Source organism: Numida meleagris, chromosome 7 (assembly GCF_002078875.1).
Source record: "Numida meleagris isolate 19003 breed g44 Domestic line chromosome 7, NumMel1.0, whole genome shotgun sequence".
Taxonomy (NCBI): Eukaryota; Metazoa; Chordata; class Aves; order Galliformes; family Numididae; genus Numida; species Numida meleagris.
The window spans coordinates 28850684-28875589 of NC_034415.1; the positions used below are offsets into that span (position 1 = coordinate 28850684).

The following is a 24906-nucleotide window of genomic DNA, read 5'->3' on the forward strand; positions in this document are numbered from 1 at the left end:
TAATCTGCATTTTGGATGTAAGTGGTGATTTCTTTCTGGTGATTCCACGTTTGATATTAAGCGGTAAACGTAAAGATAAATAAAGTGCACGCAAATTAAATATTTAGATGAAGTGGAGCTCCACAAGTATCATATTCTTTTTAAGTTCAAAATACGATTTTTTCCTCCTAAGTTGTGAGGAGCCAACATCTGGCCGTGTAATCCCATCACCACGCTGCACTGCTTTGTTTGTAAGTGTATGCCAGCAATCAGAGCGTTCCCTCGTGTCCTGCCTTCGGGCGCTGCAGGCTTATGGTTTCTGCATGCATCTGTGGCCAGGACAGCGACCAGCATTGTAACTCAGCTCCCTGAGCTGTTCTTCTCTAGGGGACACCTTCCCAGGCCTTTGTGGGGGTGTTGTAGCTAGAGCTCTCACTGCCTTTCGGATGCTTTCACGCCAGCAGGATCGTGCTGGATTTCTGCTTGTGGGATGGCAGGCCATGCATCGAGGCTTGCTTCTCTCTCCTTTCTTGTCCTTCTCTTTGCATTTTGCAGTCATGCCTTTTCTTAGACGTGATGATAGCCTAAATCTCAGCACTATTGCCAAGACAAGTGCTATCCTGTCTTTTCCTTTCCCCAGACACTTACACGTATTACTTCAGATTTCCCCAGGCTGTGAATGTGCCAGATTTCCTCTCTCAGCTCCTTTGGAGGTGAGATGGCGGTCCGGTTGTACAGAAGCGCCTCGCTGGTTTAACTCCTGAGTGCCAGAAAAACTACACATTCCTCTGAGGATGAGAATCTTTTCCACTCGTTGTTTGAAACTCCATAATTCTGCTTTGTCCTGGGAACAGCCGTAGCAGATCTGACCAGAGTCCTGCTAGCACTGTCCTGGTAGCAGTGCATGGCCGGGCCCCAGTGTGCTGCAGAGAAGGGCTATCCTCCTCTCCCTCTGGGTTCCACTTCTCAGGAGGGCTCCTGGGTTTCCTCAGGGCTGTACAGCAGCATCCTGGTCTCTTTAAATGAGAGACCCATACGAGGAGGCACACAGTGATTCTCCCAAATACTCTTCCTGCCTCTGGCAGGGTACAGCTCATGGAACGCAGGGAACAGATGCTGTCTCTCTGTAATACCTCTGTTTTTTCCCCTTTTGTGGATTTGTCCATTTGATTTCTAACCTCTGTAAACGTTGTGTCCATGAGGCGTGTGGCAGTGTTGCACAGTTCATTTGGTGCAAGATGTATGTTTGGTTTTTATCGGGTGTGTTTTGTGTTCGTTTCAGTGGCTGCCCCTGAGCTCTTCATTTAGAACTAGAGTGTAGTTGTTTCTGTTTCTCTTCTCTGTGCTCCTCCTTATGATGCAGTTCTCTGTTACACCACTCCTCCTCACTTACCTCTACTCCAGATACATGATTTATAACCCATTTCTTCTTACATCATCTTCCACATGAGCAATTTCTGTGCCATTGATCATCCATATTAACTGTTTTTAACCTCTGTTTCTGCAACGTTCCTAAACGACACAGAACTCACAACTGTGGTACCAAAAGTGCTGCATCTCTGAGAGTTGCTGGCACTCAGAGCTTTTTGAGTTGTCAAGGACTATTTCAAGGGTCTACCTAGGAAAAAGGTTCTAAATACAACACGACTTTCTTCAGCAGCGTGGAGTAATCCACCTGTTGTATAATTTGCCACCTATCTACAACCCATAGTAAAGTTCTTTCTAATCCTGGATCTGTACCTTCAAACAGGAGGGGGATGAGGAGCACCTCGTGAAAGTTTTGCTCTCAAAGATGTACTGGAGGACATTAGTTTGGGTTTCTCTGACAGCTGTACTGTGAGGTTTTAATTAAGATCACGGTCCTGTCGTGTTGTCCACGTGAGTAAAACAGGAATTCCTCACTTCTGAGAGTTCACTGCATAAAATACAAGAAGTCAAGAGGGAGAATGAGGAGATCAAGGGCCACATGCTCCACATCTGTGTATACAGCTGAACAGAAGACCGGGCCAGTAAGTGGCTGAAAGGCTTAGTACTTTAAAGTAACACAAAATACATAGAGAAGGAGTGCAGCTAACCCCTGTGTTACTGCTGTCTGTACACAGCAGAACTAACTACACCTGCCTTTTGTAAAAGGTCCTGTTGGTGTGTTCCCAGAAAACAGAGAAGTGTAGATAAATGAAGCCCTGAGGAGAGGAGTTCAGTGGCAGAAGCGTGGGGCCAGCAGACAACTTGAAATCTGATTGTCAGCCAGGGCTTGCATTGCATCCTGAGAAGCGGCGATGCTTGGAGCAGCCGTGCACACCTCTGAGTGATGAACAAGGGACTTGATCTCTTGAGAGAGCTGATTTTAAAACGCTCGCAGGAAATCCTCTAGGGATGCCATACCCTGCCCCTGAAGGCAGGATCCTGAGGGACTGGAGGTACTGGAGTAACTCATTTGCGGACCTGGCAATTAATAATTTGTGTTAATAAAATGGATGCAATCGATAAGAGTTTGGGAGCCACTAAACCTGAGATCTGTGTTGTTTGTAGTATGCCTTCAGAACGGGCCAGAATTCTACATGTAAAGCTTTTTAAATGAGCGCATGTTTCAGTAGGTTTGCTTCCCAAGTACGTTTGCTTTTGTAGACAACGGCATTAAACGCTTTTTGGGTTTAAATGAGGAAACATGCACGTATCTGGGAGCGATACTGTCTTCGCCTGGATGCCAGGTGACCCTGAAGATAAGGTCATCCCTCACCCCCATCCAACCCCTCCGTTTCCTTTTGTCTTTCTCCTCTGGGGAGAGATACAGAGATGGTGAGGTGCATTTTTTGTGTTAGTTTGTGTAAGCTAAGGTGGTAGGACTGCGTGGCACTGTCCCTACAGTGCAACTCCCCAGTCAAAAGCATGGTTTAACTCCATTCTCAAGCCCTGCACTGCAAGTTTTGCTGACTTCCATCTTCTCTGTTGTTTTTTTTTTGTTTTTTTTTTTTCACAAGTAGGCACAAAATACAACAAATTTCTTCAGTAGCTTTTGGGCAGCAAGTGGAATATTGATATTAACTTATATTCCAATTTGCTCTGTATAGGTACTGAAAAGTTTGTAATGTGTAGACCACAGATCATAGTTGACTGCCAGAATAATGCATTCAGATCATCTTGGAGGTGTTCAAGGCCAGGTCGGATGGGGCCCTGGGCAGCCTGGTCTAGTATTAGATCTGGAGGTTGGCGGCCCTGCCTGTGGCAGGGGGTTGGAACATGATGATCCTTGGGGTCCCCTCCAACACGAGCCGTTCTATGGATCTCTGCCACACTCTGTCCTGAGGTCATCTCACAGCTGGGCACGGAGCAGGCTGCAGGCTGCACGTTTGCCAGAGCACACAGCACGTGCAGGCGTCCTGTTGCGTGGCTGGTTAGACATCAGAGCCCTTCTGGGAGCCAGTGGCAATCTTCATCTGATGCTGAAATGAATGACACCCGTATTTTGGTCCCATGATAAATGCGTGCCGTGTCGTTTCGTAGGCATGGATTCATCACGGGATCGTACCTAAATGACCAGATGTAACTGGCACGTGACAGTGCTGTGTCTTGGTCAAATGCTAGGCAAATACCAAGGAGGGGAATGGGGCAGACAGCCCCCTGGTGCCTTTTTAATGAACTTTGTGGCCCCTTTGTGAGTTTGTGATGCGTGAGTTCCACTATAAATTTATAAAGGAATAGGAAATAAAATATTCTGTTGCCTAAAGGGCCACACGTGTTTCCGAGGAGCCAAAACTTCTGACTACCTATTCATTTTAGAGAAGCCATTCTTAGTATTCCTGGTCATCAGTTATCTGTTTTTGTCGTGTTATGCTTAAAAAGAGCACCTTTAAGCTGTAGAGCAGATGTGGGATGTGAAGTATTTTGGTTAAATCTCCAACTTTGTTTGGATGTTTATCAGGAAAGCGATATGCCAATCCAGGAGCTGCTTAGCCTTTATGGCTATGATGGCACCATTCCACTCCAAGAAGATGATGATGATGAAGATGAGGAAGAGGAAGAGGAGGAGGGAGAAGATGATGATGATGTTGATAATGATGACAACAGCGGCTGCAGTGGTGAAAACAAAGTAAGTGTTCGCGCTGGTTTGCATCTGATTTTCATACAGCTGTTCTGTAGCAGACAAGCATTCAAAGTGCCAGATCGCAGCGGAAATAAATCATCATACAGCTGATTTCAGATGCTCTGTGTACTGAACTCTAACAGTAATTTTTAATTACCCTTCTATATTTCTCTTAATTGCTCTGCATTTAATCTGTGTCACGCCAAAATCCTGCTGAGGCAAATTAGAGTGCGCGAATACGTAGAGCATCATGTCAGAAGAGATTGTGCTGTCCTTCAGAAATGCTGTCTGGTTTAAAAACTGGAATTTGAAATGCCTGAAGGTCCCTTTGTAGATGTGGCTGAATACTTGTTTCAAGATGAAAGCCCATCTACTGAAACTGAACAGTGCAGTGTGGAGTTGAATTAAAAGATGCATCTGTGAGCATTGGAGGTTCCTGCAAGTCTTCTAACTTCAGCATCTTAAATTCTGTTTTTTCAGCCTGGCAGTAATTATCCTGCTTGCATTTAAATTGTTAATTAAATCTAATGCTTCAAATGCCTTCACAGAACGTAAAGTTTTGAACTTAGAGTCTTTAAAATCCTGTCCTGTGTGCTCTTAAAACAAATTATCTGATTATAGAAGGGTCTTTTCTACTTATGTATGTCATATGTGTTGGTAATAATCCCATCTTGTCACGGGCACGGCTGTAGCTTCTCCGTTACCGGTGCTGTTCACAGTTGCTTCCTGAATTCCATTAAAATATGGAAACCTTTGTACTGTCAGTAACAAAAAAAACCCATAGGCATTAGTAGAAGTTGAATTACCTAATCTGGATTTAAAATGAATACATTTTCTTCTTTGATATCTTACCCATTTTAGAATGTCTGGAATGAGACAGAAAGGTGAGGAATGACATGCTCGGTTCTGAAAATGTTTGTGTAGGTTGAATGGTTCAAAAAGAAGAAAATCACATAGTTGTATTGCATTAGGAGGGCTTCAAGAAGCTAAAGACAGAGAGAAACTTACGTAACAGGAATGTGCAAAATTAAAGTAAGACAAAAGCATTTGATTTTGTTGTGCACAGCAGTGCTCCCAAAGTCCCACTTCCTTCTCATTCCTTTGCTTCTTAATTACTTCCTGACACAACTGCCATCTTCTGTGCTCTCCCGGCCTCCTCTGTAGTTCTCTGGTTCTGTTACTAGCTGATTTAAGGTCCTGCCTGTCTTTTCTCTGAAGCACATAACATCTCTTTCTGTCATTGCTGAGAAGCTAGCAGCGAGAGGAGTGATGTCTGTCCCCCTGTGGGGGGACACTGCACTGTGCTGCAGAAGCAAACCCATTTGTGCAGCAGCGGGCCTGGTAGGGTAAGCAGAGCCCAGCCAGCGGCTCGGCCTGATTGCAGCCCTGCACCTGTGTTAGAACAGCAAGTCTGAGTTCAGCTGCTCTGCCCCAGCTTGGGTAGGGCTGGAACAAAGGTGGTGGGGAGGCCTGGGCTCAGAGAGAGCTGGGCAGCCTGTCAGAGTGATGTGCCTTGGGCTGCAAGAATGAGCGCTCTAGAATTACTCGCATGCTTTTAGCAGAGAGGCAGTAAAATACATCTGAGGGGGTGGAATCGTTTTATAAATCATTCAGGCTTTCTCTGCGAGTGCACGTCTTTCTACGGCTTATTTAGCTCTACTGCACTTAGCTGTTTGCTATTTTTAAGCTGCTTTAAGCTGCACACGTGATTACACTGTGCTTGCTGTTAAAGGTACATGTAAACATGTGTCGTGCCCTATGCCTGTGTCAGAGCTAGCAAGCAGGAGCACTTACAGCAGAGTCATAAAACCCAGACACGATCCCAACAACGCACACCATAGAAATCTCATGGATTTTTTAACCATTGTCATCTTGTTTTTCACTAATTATAATAATTGCCGTTGTTGTTGCGACTTCCTTTTCTACTAAAGAAACTGGTTCTTGTTTTTGACCTTCTGGTGGCTCGCTGTACAAACACACGGCGTGTCGAGCTGCCCGGTTCCTGGTGGGTAGAACTGCAGTGCTGACATTTATTTTTGTGGAACGTACCCTTTCTGTTTGAGAAAAGTATCCGCGTGCTGCAAAATCGGAAGGAAGGGCTTGGAAGACTGAAGTAAAATGTAAAGTTAAATGAAGTAAGAACCGCAAGGATTTGCTCGACTCATTTTAAAGCTGGACACAGCATTCAGCTGTGCTTCATGCTTCTCATCTGTGGGTTACAATCCGAGTGTTAAATCTGATCTGCTTCAAATTATGGTCAATGAAGAATATGATGTGCTTACGTGTTTGTTGTGGCTCGGTCTGGACACACCACAACCTGCACAACAGCCACTTGAACTCAGATAGATAACGGCTATTTGGTTTTGATATGTCGACAGTTTTGGAAAAAATATTGCCCAAATAGTGTTTCTCGCACACAAGGTACAGCTGACCTCCTCTTTGCCTCTTTGTATTTAAGGAGGAGACCATAAAGGATTCATCAGGTCAGGAAGATGAGACTCAGTCATCCAATGACGACCCAGCACCGTCGGTTGCTTCTCAGGACCCACAGGAGCTGATTCGCCCCCGTCGATGTAAATATTTCGATACAAGTACGTACGGCTTGGCACTAAGCACAGCTACCTCTGAGTGATCAACCTTTGCTTACAGACAGCTTAGTTAGTTAACCAGTATTCTGTTCATGAAGTATGCATCCAGATACCTATGCAACATGTGTGTGTTCTCTGAGCTCTGTTTTTGATTTCCATTACACTCAGTAGGCAACCAGAAGCTCCTATTGTTAGCAGAACGCTACAGCTTCTGGGGAGAAGGCGTCCTCTGTAAGAGCAGATGCTCCCTCCTTAAAGGATTAAATCTGTGGAAAAATGGTTTGGAAAAGCATCTCAGCCAGCGTAACTCCTTTCATTCCATGACACCCACATCCTGGCTTGTACAGGTGTGCCCTTCAGGAAGAGATCCTTGCATGCGGAGTCCAGGTGCAGCAAATGGCTTCGGAGACTGATTTGTACAGTGAGGAACGTGATCTTTCTAACACATGCTCCTGTGTGGAATCCGTAGCCTTGCACGCTGCTGCGTTGTGCGACGGCAGCGCTCAGCAGGGGCTCAGCAGCACCTGCCTGTTCCGTGTGGTATTACCTTCCTGCTGGAGCTCCGGCTGCCCGCCCTCGCTCACTCGGGGCTGGATTATTTTAATCCAAAACCATCAAGGAACCCCAGCGTGTAGCTGTGCAGAGGGTTGCAAATATCTTAAATGAGCCCTTATTTTTAGGCTTTAGGATAACACACGTGTATTGCGCTAGCTTTTGAGTTCTTAGGGTGTTGGGCTATGCATAAAATAGAATTCAATGTGTAAATCATTTTAGTGCTGATGCTATATATGCTATATATAGCTATATTGCTATACAGGAGCCAGGTATTGTGATTGCTTTCGCTGCGTTGTGAATGGCACCTACCCCATATCACAGAGCCTAAAATTGTTGTCAGCCCTTATCCTAAGTAATCTGTTCGAAGCACTGCTGTGCATCGCTGAGCAGCACATCCAAGCCTACTGAATCCCAGTGAGGCTGACAGAAGCACGCTTGTGAATTTCTTGTGTGTTGGGCTGTAGTTTACCTTAAATTCAATGGCAGCTGCTGGCAGGGAGAGAGAACGGCAGCGACAAAGGGGGGAGCTCATCAAAAATGGGGTTGAAATCCACATGTGGATGCTGAATGTGCATGCGAGAATACCTTCAGGATGTAACTGTGCGTAGTGAATGTGGATCATCTCAACTGCTTCACAGCTGAGCGAGGGAAAACAGACTTCCATGAGGAAGGACTAAAACGGATGGATGCATTCATTTGTGCCTTCACTCCTCATAGCCTGCTGTGTATCTCGAGCCGTTCTAAACGCAAACATTGGGTGGGTCGTTTTGAAAGCAGTCACTGCTGGAGCATTGAGCAGTGCCAGCCGGCCTGCCTTGCGTGCTTCTGCAGCGTGAGATAAGGTGGCAGGGAGGCAGAGCGGGGCCGCAGCGCTGCCCGTGTCCCCCCCTCACCCAGCACCGCCCCGGCGTGGCTCTGTGTACATCTTGGCTCATTTCTCCTAGACAGCGAAATAGAAGAGGAGTCGGAAGAAGATGAAGATTATATTCCCTCAGAAGACTGGAAAAAGGTAAATATTAAGGTCGGTTATCAAACTCTGTTCTGTGAGTAATGAGCTGAGATGTTACCTAGTAGCTTTGATCTGTAGATCTCACAACAATTCTCCCTTCTTTCTTGACAAGTACAAGTGTTTTTGTAGTAATAAGTGTTAAAGAGCTCCCCAGAAAATGAAAAATGCAGTTCTCTATAATGCTTACTTACAGGTTTGTTTTAGATTTTGAGCGATGGAAGCTTTAAGAGAGAAAGGATGATACAGTTACATTTTCACTTGCTAACAAAAAAACTGCAAGGCTGTTGTTGCTTAACTTTTGGCTTCTGTTATTTCAAAACAGGAAATCATGGTGGGCTCTATGTTTCAAGCTGAAATTCCAGCTGGCATGTGCAGATACAAAGAGAATGAAAAAGGTGAGACTCGGCACTGTTGCCACTGTCACTGTGCGTCAGTTCATTTTCTAGTGGGGAAAAGTAACAGCTATGTTGGACTCACATCACGTGTCTTGCAGAATGCAACAGCTCTTTCAAATGAAGAATAGAACCATCACCTCAAACTGTAGCTCATCGTGTACTTCACCACCAGAGCTTGAGTTGAGGGGAAAAGAGAGATGATATTGCTGGCCTGTTGAGTCCTTCCATTCTAACTTGGTAGTTGACACAAGTTTTTCATGCCAGTTAAGTTAACCTCTTCACCTGGTTTGTACTGTTCATGTGAAGGGGTGGTAAAGAAATGATGTTGCTGGATTAACCTGTTGAAGAGGTGAAATGGCACCAGCAGCTTTGATTTTCACCTCTTACAGCTCTTCAATCAGCATTAAAGAACCCCTTGTTCTACTCGTGGAGTGTTTTCCAGGAACTCTTTTCCTCTTACAAGCCTTTGGCAGTGTGCTGTCAGTACAATGGAGAAAGGAAAGGCAGACACACGTAAACCCAGCTCGAGCTTAAAAGCAGGAATTTCCCTGCTTGTTCAACCCGTTACCAAGAATTTGTTCACGCTGCAGGTCGGTTTGAGACTGCAGCTTTTATATGCTAACCAGCAGAAAACTCAGCACAGCCTCAGAACCTGAGAACATTCTCAGGTGGTGGTGATCATCTCACTCCACTCACTGTAGCTGCACTGCAGCCTGGTCCAGCCAGAGCTTGGAAACGTGGTCACTGCTGGTGTTGGCCGAGAGCAGGTTGACACTGGGGATGACACAGCTCCGGGCTGGGTAGCCAGAGACACTGAAGAGAATGTCGTTTGAAACCACGTGAGAAGTCAGGAGCTTCCATGGAAAAGAGAAAACAGTAAGTTAGAAAATACAAATACATTCAACGCGACTTCTTAGCTGTGAGGAAGTTGCTCCTCCCATGCTTTCCTGCTACTGTCGAAAAATAGAGTTGGAGTTACGTATTTACCAGGGATGTGGCAAATTAGGCTTTATGGATCGGTCACCTGCTCTCACTGGTGTTTGCTCAGCTCTAAATGGCTTCTGGCCTCCAGCAATAAAAAAAGACAGAGGTGTTTTGTGCATTGCACTAACCCAGGTGAAACAGTTTCTCATAGTCTTGCGTGCAGAACCGTGGGCTGAAACTGGTGAGGAGGAAAGTTAAATTTTCACTAATGTTCTGGGGTTGCTGTAGTTCCGTGTAGCAGTGGGGTTGGTTAGCTGTGCCACTTCTTTTCCGTGTTTTAAATCTTTTTGCCAGGCCTCCAACTGGAATATGAGTGCAGCTTAGTTCAAGAGTTGAGAAATAAATATCTGAGGCTGTCTATTTAGTACTTTCATGCACACATCCCATCTTCTTTCCTGTTCTCCGAGAAGCCTAGTCCTTTTGGATCTGCCCCCATAAACAAATACACAAAAGTACTCGCATTTAAGATGAACCTTAAGTGCTAGTACTTGCCACCTTGCTTTTTGGCTGCTCTGCCCTGCTCTTGTGAGGAAGGATCAGCCGTGTGTGCTGTGTGAACCTAGTGGCTCTGACTGTGCCTGGAGGACCAGCAGCTGCTGTTAGAGAATTTCAACCAAGAGAATTCAACTTCAGAAGGCTTGGATGTGAAAACCAAAGGGTAGCTCTGAAAACCGAGAGGTGCCAGAGCTGCTCTCAGCCTCCCACGCTGGGCTGCTGCGCTGTGCTGAACGCTGTTCTGGCACCGTGCTTTTGGCTTCTGTGTGTTTGGTCCTAATCGTCTTGCGAGGAAACAGGTGTCATTTGTTTCTGGTCTGAAATAGTTTACCTTGCTGCTCTCGGCAAAGCTGCGCTGCCTCAATGGAAGAAGTGCAGGGTGGGGAGTGCTGGGCTCTGGTTCTGCTGCCTCGGGATTGAGCAGTGTCTGTCAGGAGGACGGAGAAGTGGGATTTTTGGAGTTTTGTACATGAGTCCTAGCATTGAGAGCAGAGATTTAAAGACAGTGTAAGGTACAGAGTCCTGTTCACAGGATCATGTTTGTGAGCTGATCTTCCACCTGCCCTGAGCTGTGGATTGATGCTGATGTTCCAAGGTTTCATCAGTGCTGGCTTTACAAGAGAGAATAAGCTTCCCTAATTGTTGTTTCAGCTTGCTTCTCTTTTTCCTCTGCTTACTTCAGTGTATGAGAACGACGACCAGCTGTTGTGGAATCCTGACGTCTTACCAGAAGATAAAGTGATTGAGTTCCTTAACGAGGCATCACGGCGCACGGGCGACGAGAAGGGCCTGGATGCCATTCCTGAGGGATCACACATTAAGGACAACGAGCAGGTATGGAACGAGAGGTGCCATTTTTAGCTTAGTGTTACAGAATGAATTACTCCTTCATTTTATTTTACTCCCGATAATTAAAATCGGGCTTGAAACGGCTTATTTATTCCTTTTGGAAATAGAAACGCAATGGCTTTGTTTTCCTCTCAACAAATATTGAACCGTTAACTTTGACTTCACCTTGCTTTATGCATCCACGCATAGTTTTATGTGTAAGTAATTGTGCATAGGTGAGTACTTTCAGTTACAGTTTTTTTGAAGCTTCATGAATTTTCTTTAAAAAAAATCAATTTTGGAAATGTATGCAATGGGTGAAAATGTTGAAATACTTCACTTGAGCACAGGCTTGGTTGTGTAGTTAAGAGGTAGGAAATGTAACCAGGAAATGGTCATTGTGCTGTTCTAAATTGCAATATGGTCCTTAAAAAAGTTTATTTTTCACCTTTTTTGACATAAGTCTTAATGATTTATGAAGGCTGTTTCTGTGGCACGACGTGAAATGAGCATCATTTAGGGTACTAAATGTCTGTCTTTTTGTCTTTACAGGCCTTGTACGAACTGGTTAAGTGCAATTTTGACACTGAGGAATCTTTACGAAGGCTGAGGTTTAATGTGAAGGCAGCCAGAGGTGAGCACACACACTGCTCGTGCTCTCACAGCATTGGCTCTCCTGCTGCTGCGCGGGCACTGGCATTGTGCTGCAGCCTGCCCGTGTGCAGGCATGACCCAGCAGCGTTCATTGCAGTGCAGCCTTCAGTGAATCTCTTTCTGTTCTCTGAGAGAATGGAATTGGCAGCTGTAGTGTAAGCAAGTACATCCCTAAAGAGAGCAAGTAAATTAGCTTTCTGTTAATTAAGCTTGATGTTTATATTTGTCACTTTAATAGTGAGTTAAAATTTAAAATGACTTCTTAGCAACTGCACGGTGCATTTCTTTAGCATTCCATTCTTTGTTCTTAGAGCTCTACAGTCATCAAAGTTAATGGAACAAACATATATAAAATCACATAATTCAGTTCTAGCTAAAGGAGAGTGGGCACTTACACCTTTTATTGGAAAGATATGCCACTAAGACCCAAGTCTTCAAGTTCCCCTTGGAGACTGAAGCATTTGCTGTTTTACTACTGGTCTTTGCACTCATCACAGCAACAGCTTCTTGCAGGTCGCAGGAACTGTCCTGGGTCCATAGGCAATGCGCTCCCGTGTGCTCTGCTCCCTGTGCTCCTGGGTGCTGCTCTGGCAGCAGCTGTCTGAGCCCTTCCTCCCTGCCCCCGGCTGGCAGGGCTGCCCACAGGCTGCTGGCTGCTGATGGTGCTGCCAACACGCTGCTTAGGCCAGCCAGCATTTCCCAGCTCCCGACTGAAAGGGAGAATCTTCCTTTTCGTAGTGCTAGGCCACATTTCTGGAGGTGGTTCTCATTGGTTTGCAGATGGTGTAATAGACTTGAACGCCACATGTGTTTTCTGTCACTTACGTTTTCTGTTACTGGCCGTATGCTTTTATGTTCAGTGTTTTCATTACTGCATTTCTTTGCTTTAGAAGAATTATCTGTTTGGACAGAAGAAGAATGCAGGAACTTTGAACAAGGGCTGAAAGTCTATGGCAAGGATTTTCATGTCATTCAGGCAAATAAGGTATGTGATGCTGATTTTAAATGTAGTTCTTGCTGCTTTTTTTTTTTTTGTACTAGAAATGTAAACTTCTCGTGCTCAGTTTCTGTCTCAAGTCAGTCTATGATGTACGTCTTCTAGTTCTGATCACAGTGTCAGTCACGTTGCTTTGTCAGAGTCCTGAATCCTCTGTAACCCCCTGGGTCAGGAAAGCGCAGAAACCTGCCCTGCGTAGGGTGGCATTCCTAGAGCCCAACCCTGCTTTCCTGCTGGGGCTGAAACAGACCTGAGTGTGTCTCCCAGAGCTTCTGCTTGTAGCCCTGTGAGCTACCCTCAGCAGCACAGAAAAGCATTCTCATTCCTGGGCCTCTGGCATTTTGAGTCACTAGTTCCCTATATTTGTATGCTGGGTGAAGAAGCGGCGGCTTTGGGTTTTGCACCTTTTGATTGCAAGTGGGAGCCTGCTGGCAAACAAACATGGACGTGAAGGCACCAAAATGCTCACGGCCTCTTTCCTAGGTACGAACACGATCCGTCGGTGAGTGCGTAGCGTTTTATTACATGTGGAAGAAGTCCGAGCGCTACGATTTCTTTGCGCAGCAGACGCGGTTCGGAAAGAAGAAATACAACCTTCATCCCGGCGTAACGTAAGATGCGCATCATTCTCGTGTGCTTCTGCGTGCTGGATCCAAATGGTTCTTTTGTACTGCTCCCACTCTGACATGGAGTGACAGCCTGGGGACGTCACAGTCCCGGCTTGCAGCAGGAAAAAAGCCAAAGAAAAACATACCAGCGTGTGTCGTGTAATTGCCAACATACATTTGTTGGGAGTTAGGCCAGCAGTTGGAACAGCTCTTTCATGGAGTGTGTTCTCTGGTGCAGTGTTCCACAAATGTAACGTTCCTGCAAATGGAGAATCCTTTCAAATAGATGTTTGGCTTTTAAATACATGTTTTGCACAAAGGCATTAGCCACAAATTTCAGATGGGATTTTTGAAATGTACTGGTTGGCCAACACCATGCCCTGTCCTAGGGCTTCTCTCACTATGCATTCCCCAAGCTTTCTTACAGTTATCTGTTCTTCCTGCTTATTTATAGGAGTGTTTCTGTGAGCGTTGTGGGGCTGTGTGAAACTGCAGTGTATTTTCTGATTGTTCCCTTAGGGAAGGGTGCCTTCCTTCCTTCCTCGTCGCTCCCACGCTACGCAGTGATTTTTTTTTTGCACCTGCTGAACATGCTTTCCCTCTTCTGCAGAGATTACATGGACCGCCTCCTAGATGAAAGTGAGAGCGCAGCCTCCAGCAGAGCTCCGTCCCCTCCGCCCACAGCCTCCAACAGCAGCACCAGCCAGTCCGAGCGAGAGGACAGCACCACCAGCAGCAGCAACCAGAACGGTGAGCGCCCACAGCAGAGCTGCAAGCTCCTATACTGGGAAGCTGGGAGCTGTGCTGTCCTGCAGCGCACCAGGGCTTGTCCCAGGAACGCAGTTTGGTGTAGGGCAGCAAAGGGGAGGTAGGAGTGGGAAAAGAGCCGGGGCATCATCACTTCTCAGGGAGCAGAACCTTAAAAGCAAGAGTCAGGCGTTCTGAAGGATCCGGAGTAAAAGCTGTCGCAAGAAGAGGGAGGAGGTTGGGGCTGAAGCAGACTGGAAGCTTTGGTGCCTGCATAGGTGAGGACAATCCACCTGCAGCTGTAGCGGGGTTGGCTTCTGGGACGCAGCCTTGGCTGCTGTTGCTTCTAAGGGCAGAGGACGTGAATCCAGCGTTGGCTTTTCCATTCAGTGGGCTTCTGCTTTGTTGTTCTGTGCATTTATGCTGCTGCTGCTCTTTTTCTTACGGCGTGTCTGTACCACAGGGCTGTCTGCTAATGGGCCGGGCGAGATGCCAAGTAAGGATGAAGCAAAACCAGAAGGACTGCACGTCAACGGGCCTACTGGGGGCAAGAAAACCCCTCACACAGATCTGGATACAAATGGGTATGAAACTGAAAGTCTTTCCCTCGATCCCAAAGTTGCTCATTCGACTTCAAGAAATGAAAATGATTTTGAAGAAAAAAATGAAAGACCTCTAAAAAGAAGAAGAATTAATAGCAATGGTAAAGAGAGCCCTGGTTCTTCGGAGTTCTTCCAAGAAGCAAACTCCCACGGGAAGCTGGAAGAACTAGAAACGCTGGAAGACTGAAACATAGGAGCTGATTTTATTCCTTGGAGTAAATCTTGGGTGTCTACAATTTTCAGGGTTGATGGGTTACCTCGCAGAATCCCGTTCTGTAAAACATTGCTGAGATTTTTTTTTTTTTCTAATAGCTTCTGCTCGGCGCCGCAGATCCGCTTCCTGGGCTGTGTCAGCGCTGCAGAGCAGCAGCAGAATATTGTGTTCCTCGGGGGGGAGGGGGGGGGCCAGCTGCAGCTCTGGGAACACGGAGGCGCTCGGAAGCGTTTGAGAAACAAATGAGTGATTTGCTGTAGAAATGCTTCCAGCCCAAGAGGCTGCGGGAAATGCGGTGTCTGAGCACGGTGCAGGCGAGCAGAGCGTCCTCGGCAAAGCAGGGGCTGCTTGAAATCTCCAGGCATTGAGGGGAGTCGGAGCGAACGCCGCATCCCAAGGCAAGCAGCAGAGTGGGCACAGAGACTCGTTGCGGAGCTCGGGGTAAGGAACCCGCCCGAATCCTGAAAGTGACGAGCACAACTATTTTTATATAGAGAAGTTTTAAAGGGTAAATAAACCAGGTCAGGTTTGTCTATGTAAAATTGTTGACATCAATGATGTCTTTCCATATTCTTATCTGGGCTAAAGAAATACGTTCTGTATTTTTCCAGATTTCTTTGTAGCCTTTGAAAGATTTTTACAGTACTTCCGTCTCGATCAAACTGTCCTTTCTTAAAACAAAAGCCTGTCTAATTTTCTTAGCTTGTACAGTTGGTAAACTTTTATGAGAGAATTGATATCCTGAGTCTGATGTCAGCTTCCTTTTATTTTGCTGAGGTCTTTTCTAAGAAAAAAAAGAAAGAAAAAAAAAAAACCACAAAAAAAGAAAAAAAAAAAGCCAAACCAAACCAATTAGACCCAGGAAAAAAAAAACGCGTGTCAGGCAGCAGCACCGTGCTGTCCTCTCTAAAGCAGTAAGTCGTGAACAGCAAGCATGGTTAGAAGTCATTTGATTTCAAAAACATGATTTTTTTTTTTTTCTGACTTGCTTGATGGCAAACAGCGCTTGCGAAGGATTGGCTGGGCACCGTGCTTGCCCCGCACGAGTTCTCTTGCTGTCCTGCTACATTCTCTCGTTTCATGCTGAGCTTCGTGTCAGCACCGCGCTCAAGGAGCCCAGCTGTGAGATGAGCCATGGAGCTACTGCAGCCCGCGCTGCACCTCCATGGCACGGAGGAGACGAGGGGATGGCTGAGGCGGCGCTGGGCGGCCGCAGCCGAGCACTGAGGACCTGATGGGGATGGATGCTGCCCAGGGAGCAGCAGCGCCGCACACAGCGTGTGGCAGAGCGCAGGCACAGCTACAGCGCCAGGACGGAGCGCGGCACCTGCCCAAGGAGGGAGCTGGCAGGGAGCACTGCCGTGCTAGGAGCTCTGTGGCTGCCCCAGCTTCAGGTGGTTGAGGTGGGGGTTACGTCCTTAATGTCGGTCGTGTTTCTTTTTTTAAGCCACGGCTCCACGTCCTGCCGTACTAAAAATAGGAAAAATGGTTTGCTTGTAGGATTCATCGTCTTGCCTCCTGCGCTTATTTTCACTAAGACGATCTTCAAGTTCACAGGAGTCCTCCCAACTCCAGCTTTAACCGTGTGGTCCTACGGCTTCAAAAACACCTGCACGGGGCTGTGCTCCTCAGCCTCGTGCCCTGGGACCGCAAAGGGGGGGGGAAAGGAGCCGCATCTCTGGGTGCAGAGCAGCTCCAACAGCAGGCACCACCTGCTGCCCCACAGCGTGTGGCCGAGCTGCTCTGAGCAGAGCTGTGGGCACGTGGAGCAGACCCCACCTGCACTGAGGCAGCAGTTGGAGGAGGCACGCAGGTGGGGAGGGCTCCAGCGTGGCTGCCCCAGAGCTTGCCGTTGGTTTTGCAATCTCTTTCTGTAACAGAAACCCAAAGTGGCGCAGCCTTCCCGCAGAGACGGGCTCTGGGTTGTCACTGCTCCCGGAGCCCTGCTTTCTATTTCCTTGTTACACATTTTTGTTCGCCCGTTGGAAATACTTCCAAAAATTGATAGGAAACTTTATCAGTAAGTTTATAAGTACCTAAATCGTCTCAGGCTTGTGTGTGAAATACAGCACCGTGTATCTTTTCAGGAATGTTGCTTTGTTTTTTCTTACCTTTTTCTGGTGATAATAGAAGAGACATTCCATAATCAACAAGTATGTTAACGCTCAGCTAGACTTTAAGAATATTTAATTCTCCTTTTGTTCTTGCCGGTGTTTTATACGCAATACTTTGTTCACGTTCCTCAACCCGCGGCCACTATCCCTTGAGAAGTCATTGCACTACTAAAGCCATTTGGAATTCTAGGCAGTTCATCAACTGGTTTTGTTCAACTCTGGTTTTGTTCAGAAGACATTCAGTGCAGGTGGAGCCCAGGAGCTGGAGAAGAACTGTGCCCTGCTGCACGGGACAGAGCACGGAGCCACGCGGGTCAGGGCTCCACGCAGCCCGAGCTGCAGCCCCTCCAACAGCACCTGGAGTCAAAGCCTAAAGGCCACGGCCACGCGGACTTTACAAGGAGTTTTGATACGTTTTGTCACACCTAGTAATTTTGCACTGTTAGTACTTCCCCTTGTCTTATCCCTGTTCCCTGTCTGCGATTCTGAGAAAGCTTATTAAAATATTTTTGTAAACAGACCGTCTGCATCCCCAGTTCCTGCACGGGGCCAGCAGCACAGGGGCTGGGGGAGGGGGCAGAGCCTTCCTGGGTACGAGGCCACTCGGTGCTGGGCGACCTGCACGGCCCTGGCTGCAGCACTGCAAAGCACAGGCGAGGCAGGAGGACGGTCACTGCTTTATTGGAAGCCAGTACAAAAATACTGAGGCACATGAAATCCTTGTTTTCCCCCCCCCACCCCTATTGTTACTGACTGACACCCCCTGCCGTACATTCAAATAAAAAGGTCGCCCTTTCATCCCTCAATTGGTCATTTTGTAAATAGATTCTGCGTAGAAAAACATTTTAGTAGATTTATAGCATAGAAAATACTGTGGTAGGAGCTCTGCTTTCCCAGTGTACGCCATACCGTCCGGCCCCGGCACCCAAGTGTGCACATTTACAAACAAAATAAGCTTTTAAAAAAATATTTCACCTGTTTGGACCATAAATCTAACCAGTAGATTCGACAGCAAACGAGAAAAGCTCTCACCAGAATGGAGATCCTGACTGGCAGCGCCTCAGCACAGCCACGTTCCAAGCACCAGAGTGGAGAGGAACTTGCAGGGACCGGGGATCTCTGTCCCAGCGCTCGCTTCCTCATCACCCTGAGGCAGGCAAAGCTCTGCAGCTGCTGCAAAGCCCGAGCCTTCAGCCATGCAGGGCACTGCGCTGGGGCTGCCCTCGTCCTCTGTCCCAGCCAGGGGACAGCACACGGGCTGAGCTCTCCAGCCCCACGCTGCTGCCCGGGCTCGGGGGGCAGGGAGCTGTGCCTGCCCCGGAGCAGCAGCACGGCAAGGTTGTGTGCAGCTGCCACACAGCATCAGCCCCGCGAGGAGGAACCGTGTAAAGCACGCGGCTGCTTTAGCATCGGTCCCACCGCCAGCTCATCTCTTCCAGAAACAAAAGTGTACAAAAACGTCCCTCCACTAATTGTTGTTTTTTTTCTTTATAATCCCAAAAAAAAAAAAATTTTTGCTTAAAAAAAAAAATCAAAAGACAATCGAAAGAGAGAGATCTAAAAAGAAGTGCTGTGTAAGACACCCTTTAGAAGTCAGTCCCCGCTGCTCAGTGCGTTAAAACCCTGTTCTGATAAAGCCAAGCCGACAGCCTGCAGCAGCACACGGTGACACCCAGCACCAGGGTCACCGAGCGCTGCCCCGAGGAACAGCCTGCAGCACTGGCACAGCCAGCACCTCCTTGCTGTGCCTCTTCCAGCTGCTGAGTCCTCTGCAGTTCAATCCCTTGCACCGCCGGCCCGAGCCGAACCTCCGCGTCGTTTAGCAGCCAGGAATCCCTCACAGTCAATCACACTTAATTAGATCAATGCTTACACGTGCAGTCATTCACCTTTCCCGTCATTTTTGAAGGCAGCGATCTGGATTGTGCAAATCAAAAGAGCATCACCGTGACTCCGCAGCAGACACCCCGACTCCTCGCCGCGTCCCGCCAGCCATCAGCCCAGCAGCGCGTGCGCCCAGCAGCTCGCCTCCGTGCTCACACGGAGCTTTTGCCCTTAATATCCATCCTGCTGCCCGCCTCGGCCTGCTTGCTGAGCTGCTCCTCCGTGAAGGTGATGTAGGAATACACCAGGCTTCCTGCAATACTGCAACACAGCCACAGCACGCGTCACTGGGGGAGAACGGCCCCTGCTTTCCTGCCAAGCCAGAGTTTGTTGAATGCATCCCCAAGCGCGCTCTGTGCAGGAAGCAGCCTGCCTTTCTAAGTTCCTAGCATACACATTCCACCTGTTTTCTCCCCTCCTTTTCAGTGTTTTTTGCTGCTTTCCTAAAGTGGCAGCAGCTGAAGCACACCGCAGCCCCACGGCCACGCTCTGCCCCAGACCCTGGGCACCCCAGACCCTGGGCACCCCAGACCCTGGGCACCCCAGACCCTGGGCACCCCAGACCCTGGGCACCCCAGACCCTGGGCNCCCTGGGCACCCCAGACCCTGGGCACCCCAGACCCTGGGCACCCCAGACCCTGGGCACCCCAGACCCTGGGCACCCCAGACCCTGGGCACCCCAGCTGCTGCTGCTCCTGCCCAGAGCAGCTCAAAGACTCACTCCAAAGAATCACAGAACAGTTTGGGTTGGAAGAGACCTTTAAGGGCACCTAGTTCCAACCCCCAGCTATAGGCAGGGACACCTCCCTCTAGACCAGGCTGCCCACAGCCCCACCCAGCCTGGCCTTGAATGCCTCCAGTGAGGGGGAATCCACAGCCTCACTGAGCAACCTGTTCCAGCGTCTCACCACCTCCCAGTAAAGAATTTCTTCCTGCTATCTAGTCTAAATCGAGCCTCTTCCAGTTTAAAACCTCCATGCCCTTACCTGATATTTAGACCAATGAAGTTCATCCATGTAAAAATATAGTCTCCTCCAAAAAACATCCCAATATAGGTTATTAAAATATTCTGCGGAGAAACAAGAACGTGAGTTTTTGCACGACAAGCACGTGCCTCCGTTTCTGAAAACAGTGCAGGGAAGTCTGAAATACAGAAGTGCTGGTAACCCTGGACTACAGGCGGCCAGGTTAGAGCCACTGGGAGACGCAGCTCAATAGGGGCTTGGATTCTGATGCCGAGCAGTGCAGCTTCAGGTGCCCACGGGGGTCACAGGGCTGCAGACCCCCCATTGCAGGGCCAGCCCTGCTGGCTGGGCAGCTCACACAGGGCAGAAAAACCAGAAGAACACACCCAGGAGCACCCATCACCTATTTTTGCAGCCAGCTCGTTCCACCACGGGACGAGGTGACCCAGAAGCACCCGGCTATTTCTGGGTGTTCCGCACTTCATTGCCCAGGCCGAGCCAAGTCGGCGCCACGCAGCAAAAGCTGCGCAAACCCACAGCTCTCCGCACTGCACCCCGAGCACGGGGTGACCCCTGCACGGCACCAGCTGCCCCAGCACTCAGCTCCCGGCGCTGCTGAGCACCGCTCCCTCCCCAGCTCCCCTTCCCCAGGGGCTTCTTGGAACCAGAGCGGTGCAGAGCGGGGATGCCCGGGGGCTGACGCTGGAGTAAGTTCAGCCTCCAGCAGGAAGGGCCGCACGCTCACAGGGCGGCAGCCACGTGGCATTGGAAAGCGCAGCGCCGCCGGGCACAGCCCCAGCACTCGGCCAGCCCACGCACCAGCGGCTGCTTAATGCGTGCGACGAGCAGTAATTACTGCACTAATTAGTTCAACGCTCGCCCCGAGAGCGGAACCGCCGCTTACCTTAATGCAGCCAACTATTGTAGTTGTAAGAGCAGAATTATACTGAGTGCAAAGAACCGTGGAGTACATCAAAATAAACCTGCGGGAGGAACGGCCGCGGTCAGAGCCCAGGACGCACTGCAGCTCAGCACCCAGCCCTCGCCCTGACCCGCACCCAGTCGCTCCCATCCACCACAGGAACGATGCTCATCTACCACAGGGCCGGCGCTGCTGAAAGACAGCAGGGCTAAAAGAGTCCTCCTTCCAATCCAGGATGACTCAGGGCCCCAGAACACGGTGCTGGAGGAATAGAGGTGCCCCCCTCCCAGCCCCACAGCCTTACCCCATCACACAGGACAGCGTGAACTGAGCGATGAACAGCACGTCTGCCCAGCCCGGGTACTCCATCGCCTGCAAGAAACGGAGGCTCAGAACACAGCAGCAAGATAAAAGCTAAAACCCCGACACGGGCTGGCAGAGCTCCGCAACCAAAGAGCCTTCATCCCACTGGATGAAGAGTTCACACAGAGATTTAATATGAACATTGTGGGATGCTTGGTAATGCATCATTTCCCTCCTTAACCCCAGCCCCATGCTGACCTGCCCAGTTCTCCCTGTAGCACTCCAAAAGCTGCAAGGAGCAGCAGGCTCAGCCTCAGGGGGGTCTGCAATGTGCACGGCCCCCAGTGCTGGGCCGGAGCCCGCAGCAAGGCCCAGCACCACGACGGGCACTGTGTGGCATAGACGGGTGCCCTCCATCACTTGCTGACACTGGGGCCAGCGTGCCAGGTCCAGCAGCAGAGGAGCTGCAGCAGCAATGCGGAGGTATGGGCAGGCCCGGTGCTGTTCAAGGAGTGCAGATCCCTCACCCAGGGAGGAGCAGCACCAGGATGCGGTGGGGGCACAGGGATCTGAGGCTGTAGGGTCACCTCCTCAGGGATCCCCAACCTGACCTGGCTGAGGGGCTGGGTACAGCTCTGGGGGGCCCAGCTTGGGGACAGGGGGACCAGAGGCGCCCCCAGGCTCAGCCACACCAAGATTTGGAGAAGGTGGGGGCAGGAGCTCATAGCAGCACTGAAAGCAGCCCCTACAAAGAGATGGAGTGATCACGTCCCCTGAGCATCGCAGTACCCTGTGACAGCACGTGGTGCCTCGTCCCCAGCTCGGCCCTGCTGCACCCTGCCTCCTCCCATGCTCCACGGGGGCTTTGCCCACCTCAACCACTGCCTCCTCTCCTCAGGGCAGAGCAGCTGCTGCTGCTGCAGGCCCGCAGCCCATCACCACGAGCAGCAGCAGGGCAGGAGGCTGCACAGGCACCCAGCAGCCCCCAGCACCTCCACGCCCCGGCTGCGGCGTGCATGGCCGCACGGTCCCCAACAGTGCAGCTTTGTGCGCCCAGCGCCAGGAGCGCAGCCGAGGAAAAGAAGTTTATTCAGGGGGGGGGGGGAAAAAAAAAAGCAGTAAGAGGAGATTCTGTGCAGCTGAACAGAGGCTGCACAGTGCCCTGTCCATAAAGGAGTGCTTTATCCCCAGCTATAGCCCCGCTCAGTGCTCCATGCTAACCGTTAGCTTAGCGGCTGGCACCGAGGCCCGGCCCCGTGGCACTGAGCTCCTAATGGGGAGCTGCCGGGCCCTCCCCATGTGGAGCCAGACATTAATTAGGGCAGGAATAACACAACAGCACAGACACGCAGGGCTGCAGCACAGCACACCGTGCAGGGGCAACAGCACAGCTCCAAGGTGCGCTCTGCTGCAGTGACGAGGAGGGATCAGCGTTTGCAGAAACCCATTTGGACTAAAAATACCGCACTCCTTCGTATTAAGTAATAGTTGGTTTCACTTATTGCTCTCACACTTCCCCATTCCTCCAACATTACAAAAATGCCCAAACACAACAGATCTGTGGCTTTTAAGCCAAGCCCTGCAGTTACTTGCTGTCGGGCGGTTTCCCCTCTCTACCCCAGACCCCTCTTTGCTGCCACGTGGCAGCGTGCAGGTTGGGGACAGGGAGCCACTCCACGGTGTCACATTTGAAGCACTTGCCACTCTGCGCACAAAGGCCGAGCTGCAGAGAAGTGCATTAGAACAAACAGTCATGCATTTCTCCAGGCAATGCTTTGCCAGGACGGGCTGTGCCCTTGGGGCAGGGCTCCTACCTTCTGCGCATCTCCAGTGAAGTAGGCAATGGTCAGGGTGGGAAGGATCATGAAGAGTGCATTGTAGTAGAGCAGGCCGTATTTCCCCAGCTCCTGGAAATAGGAAACAGCTGTGTGTAAGCGGGGCTCCGGGCGGGAACAAACCCTCATTCATGTCAGTGCTGAGGGCTGGGAGCTGCATGGGGCTCCAGGAGACCAAGAATCAGAGCGGCCTGCACAAGCCAGACACCGCTCTGTGATCCTTCCAAGTCTGCTGAAGGGGTTCTGTGCAAGGCAGCGTGCTGCCCACGAGCCAACCCCATTCTCTCTCCCAAAAGCAGAGCATCACAGGGAGGCTTCAAGGACCAGGAGGGCAGTTTGGGGCTAGGAGAGCCAACAGCATCTGAACAAGGGACACGGTGGCACTGGGTCAGGACCGTGGGCACAGGAGAGGTGGCAAGGCTGCAGGCCGCCACTGAGCAGCACGAGGAGGGGCAGCCTACCTTGGAATCCAGCTTCTGCTTCACGTAGGCACCGTTTGCAGCTGTTAAGGCATCGTTAATGAGGATAAAAATATATCCTTCCAGGTCGAACGCCAAGTCAGCACTGGGGGAGGAGGGAAAAACACAGTGAGAGCACTTGGCTGCACTGAGCGCGGCGCTTGGGGGATTTGCTCCAGCTCCTGTTTGTCGGTGAGCTGTCAGGAAAAGTTAATCATGGAGAGAAGGACTGGGACTGGAGAGTGGAAAACATTCCTTCCTCCTGCAGAGCACGTCTGGAGGGGAAAAGGTCCCCGCTCACCCTCTGCGCCGGGACACACGCAATACGTGTGCCAGGAGAAGCCTGGTGGCTCCTTCCAAGAAAAGCAGAGCCCCAGCTGTCTCCTTCGTGCCGTGAATGGCTCAGAGTGCACCGACGGGACTTCACACTGAAAGGCCTCCAAATACTGCACTTCACCGAGCACGCAGCGGCTCTGCTGGCTGCACTGGGGCTGAGTGAGGTGCTGAGCAAAGCCACAGCTCACGAGGGAATGGGGGGAATGGGGAGCTCACCTGGCAGCCACGAAGGCGCCGATGATCATCGCGAACACCGTCATCTGCACGCCCCAGGAGAACTTCTTCCTGGCAGGAGAGGAACGAGGACACCTCATCAGCCACGGACACACAGAACCGCCGTGGCAGGAGGGAAAGCAGCAGGGAACAGCCCGTACTCGCATCACACATGGGGGGGAACCAAAACCAAAAAGAATTGCAAGGAACCGAGGCGTACAAGCAGCACCACAAAACTGGCAAGTTTTTTGTTTTGTTTTTTTTTACGGGGAGGAAAAGCCAGTGGTGATGCAATGCACGCATTCAGGGAGCTCTGCAACCCTGCCCACAGCAGCCAGGGGTCCATGGTGGGCATTGCTCTGGGTCTCTCCAGTCCCAGCACCTGGGAGGAGGCAGCAGCAGGACGGGCACCGTGCCCTCCACCTCCCGAACCCAAGCATGCAGTGCACAGCTTGTGCAAAAGCACGCTGCTGCAAGCAGGGGCACCCCACCATGCCCCAGCCCTGTAGGCACACTGGGAACAGGCAAGAGAGCTGGAAACACGCTGCTGCCCCATGCAGCCATGCCAGGCTCCTGCTCCCACCCGCACTCTCCAGCTCGGAGCCACAAGCCCAAGCCCAGAGAACAGGATCCCAACCCTCGAGCCCCAGTCCCGGAGCACCAAGGAAACTCACTTGAGCAGAACTCCTTCGGCAAACATGGTGAAGAGGATGGAGAACCTCCGCAGGACGGTGAACATGGGCAGGCTGCGGGGAAGGCTCGGCAGGGTGAGGTGTCCAGAACGCCCCTGCACCCCCCCCAGTCACCCCATGGGAGCACCCAACGGTGCCCCCAGCACCCCCCCCGTCCTTACTTCAGTTTCTTGGTGCTGAAGAGCCCCGTGATCTGGTTCCCGAAGTACAGGAGAGGTAGAGGAAAGGTCTGGAAAAGGAATCAACAGAGCGAGCCAAGGGTCAGAGCGCCGCAGCCACTTCCGATATGGCACTCAGAGGGTGCACAACGGTGGGGTCAGCTCACCCGGCGCGGGACTTGTCGGTCCAGGTCGGGGAACTTGAGGACCCGCAGCGCTTTGCCCGCACGCAGCACCGCCACCGTGGCCAGCATCTGCGAGAGAGCGGAGGGACGTGATGGGGAGCA

The 24906-nt window shown here is 50.2% G+C and overlaps 2 protein-coding genes across 4 annotated transcripts in view; one reads left to right on the plus strand and one right to left on the minus strand.

Annotated features, from left to right (window-relative positions):
• Window positions 1–17369, plus strand: part of MIER1 (MIER1 transcriptional regulator) — a 32310-nt gene extending 14941 nt beyond the window's left edge. For 2 of the 3 annotated variants that reach the window (XM_021404964.1, XM_021404962.1), the window contains 10 exons: window positions 3902–4069; window positions 6522–6654; window positions 8151–8227; window positions 8538–8610; window positions 10772–10923; window positions 11470–11551; window positions 12462–12556; window positions 13052–13179; window positions 13787–13926; window positions 14387–17369. In XM_021404964.1, the coding sequence (XP_021260639.1) occupies window positions 3902–4069; window positions 6522–6654; window positions 8151–8227; window positions 8538–8610; window positions 10772–10923; window positions 11470–11551; window positions 12462–12556; window positions 13052–13179; window positions 13787–13926; window positions 14387–14712 (1374 nt within the window). In that variant the 3' untranslated portion in view covers window positions 14713–17369. The remainder of the gene's footprint in view (window positions 1–3901; window positions 4070–6521; window positions 6655–8150; window positions 8228–8537; window positions 8611–10771; window positions 10924–11469; window positions 11552–12461; window positions 12557–13051; window positions 13180–13786; window positions 13927–14386) is intronic. The other variant, XM_021404963.1, reaches the window with a different exon arrangement.
• SLC35D1 (solute carrier family 35 member D1) overlaps window positions 18348–24906 on the minus strand; it is a 7055-nt gene continuing 496 nt past the window's right edge. Inside the window, exons 3-12 of the mRNA XM_021404969.1 lie at window positions 24787–24873; window positions 24623–24690; window positions 24444–24515; window positions 23773–23841; window positions 23224–23326; window positions 22742–22834; window positions 20929–20996; window positions 20607–20685; window positions 19724–19806; window positions 18348–18998 (exon numbers count right to left, since the gene is read on the minus strand). Of these exons, the coding sequence (XP_021260644.1) occupies window positions 18890–18998; window positions 19724–19806; window positions 20607–20685; window positions 20929–20996; window positions 22742–22834; window positions 23224–23326; window positions 23773–23841; window positions 24444–24515; window positions 24623–24690; window positions 24787–24873 (831 nt within the window). The 3' untranslated portion in view covers window positions 18348–18889. The remainder of the gene's footprint in view (window positions 18999–19723; window positions 19807–20606; window positions 20686–20928; window positions 20997–22741; window positions 22835–23223; window positions 23327–23772; window positions 23842–24443; window positions 24516–24622; window positions 24691–24786; window positions 24874–24906) is intronic.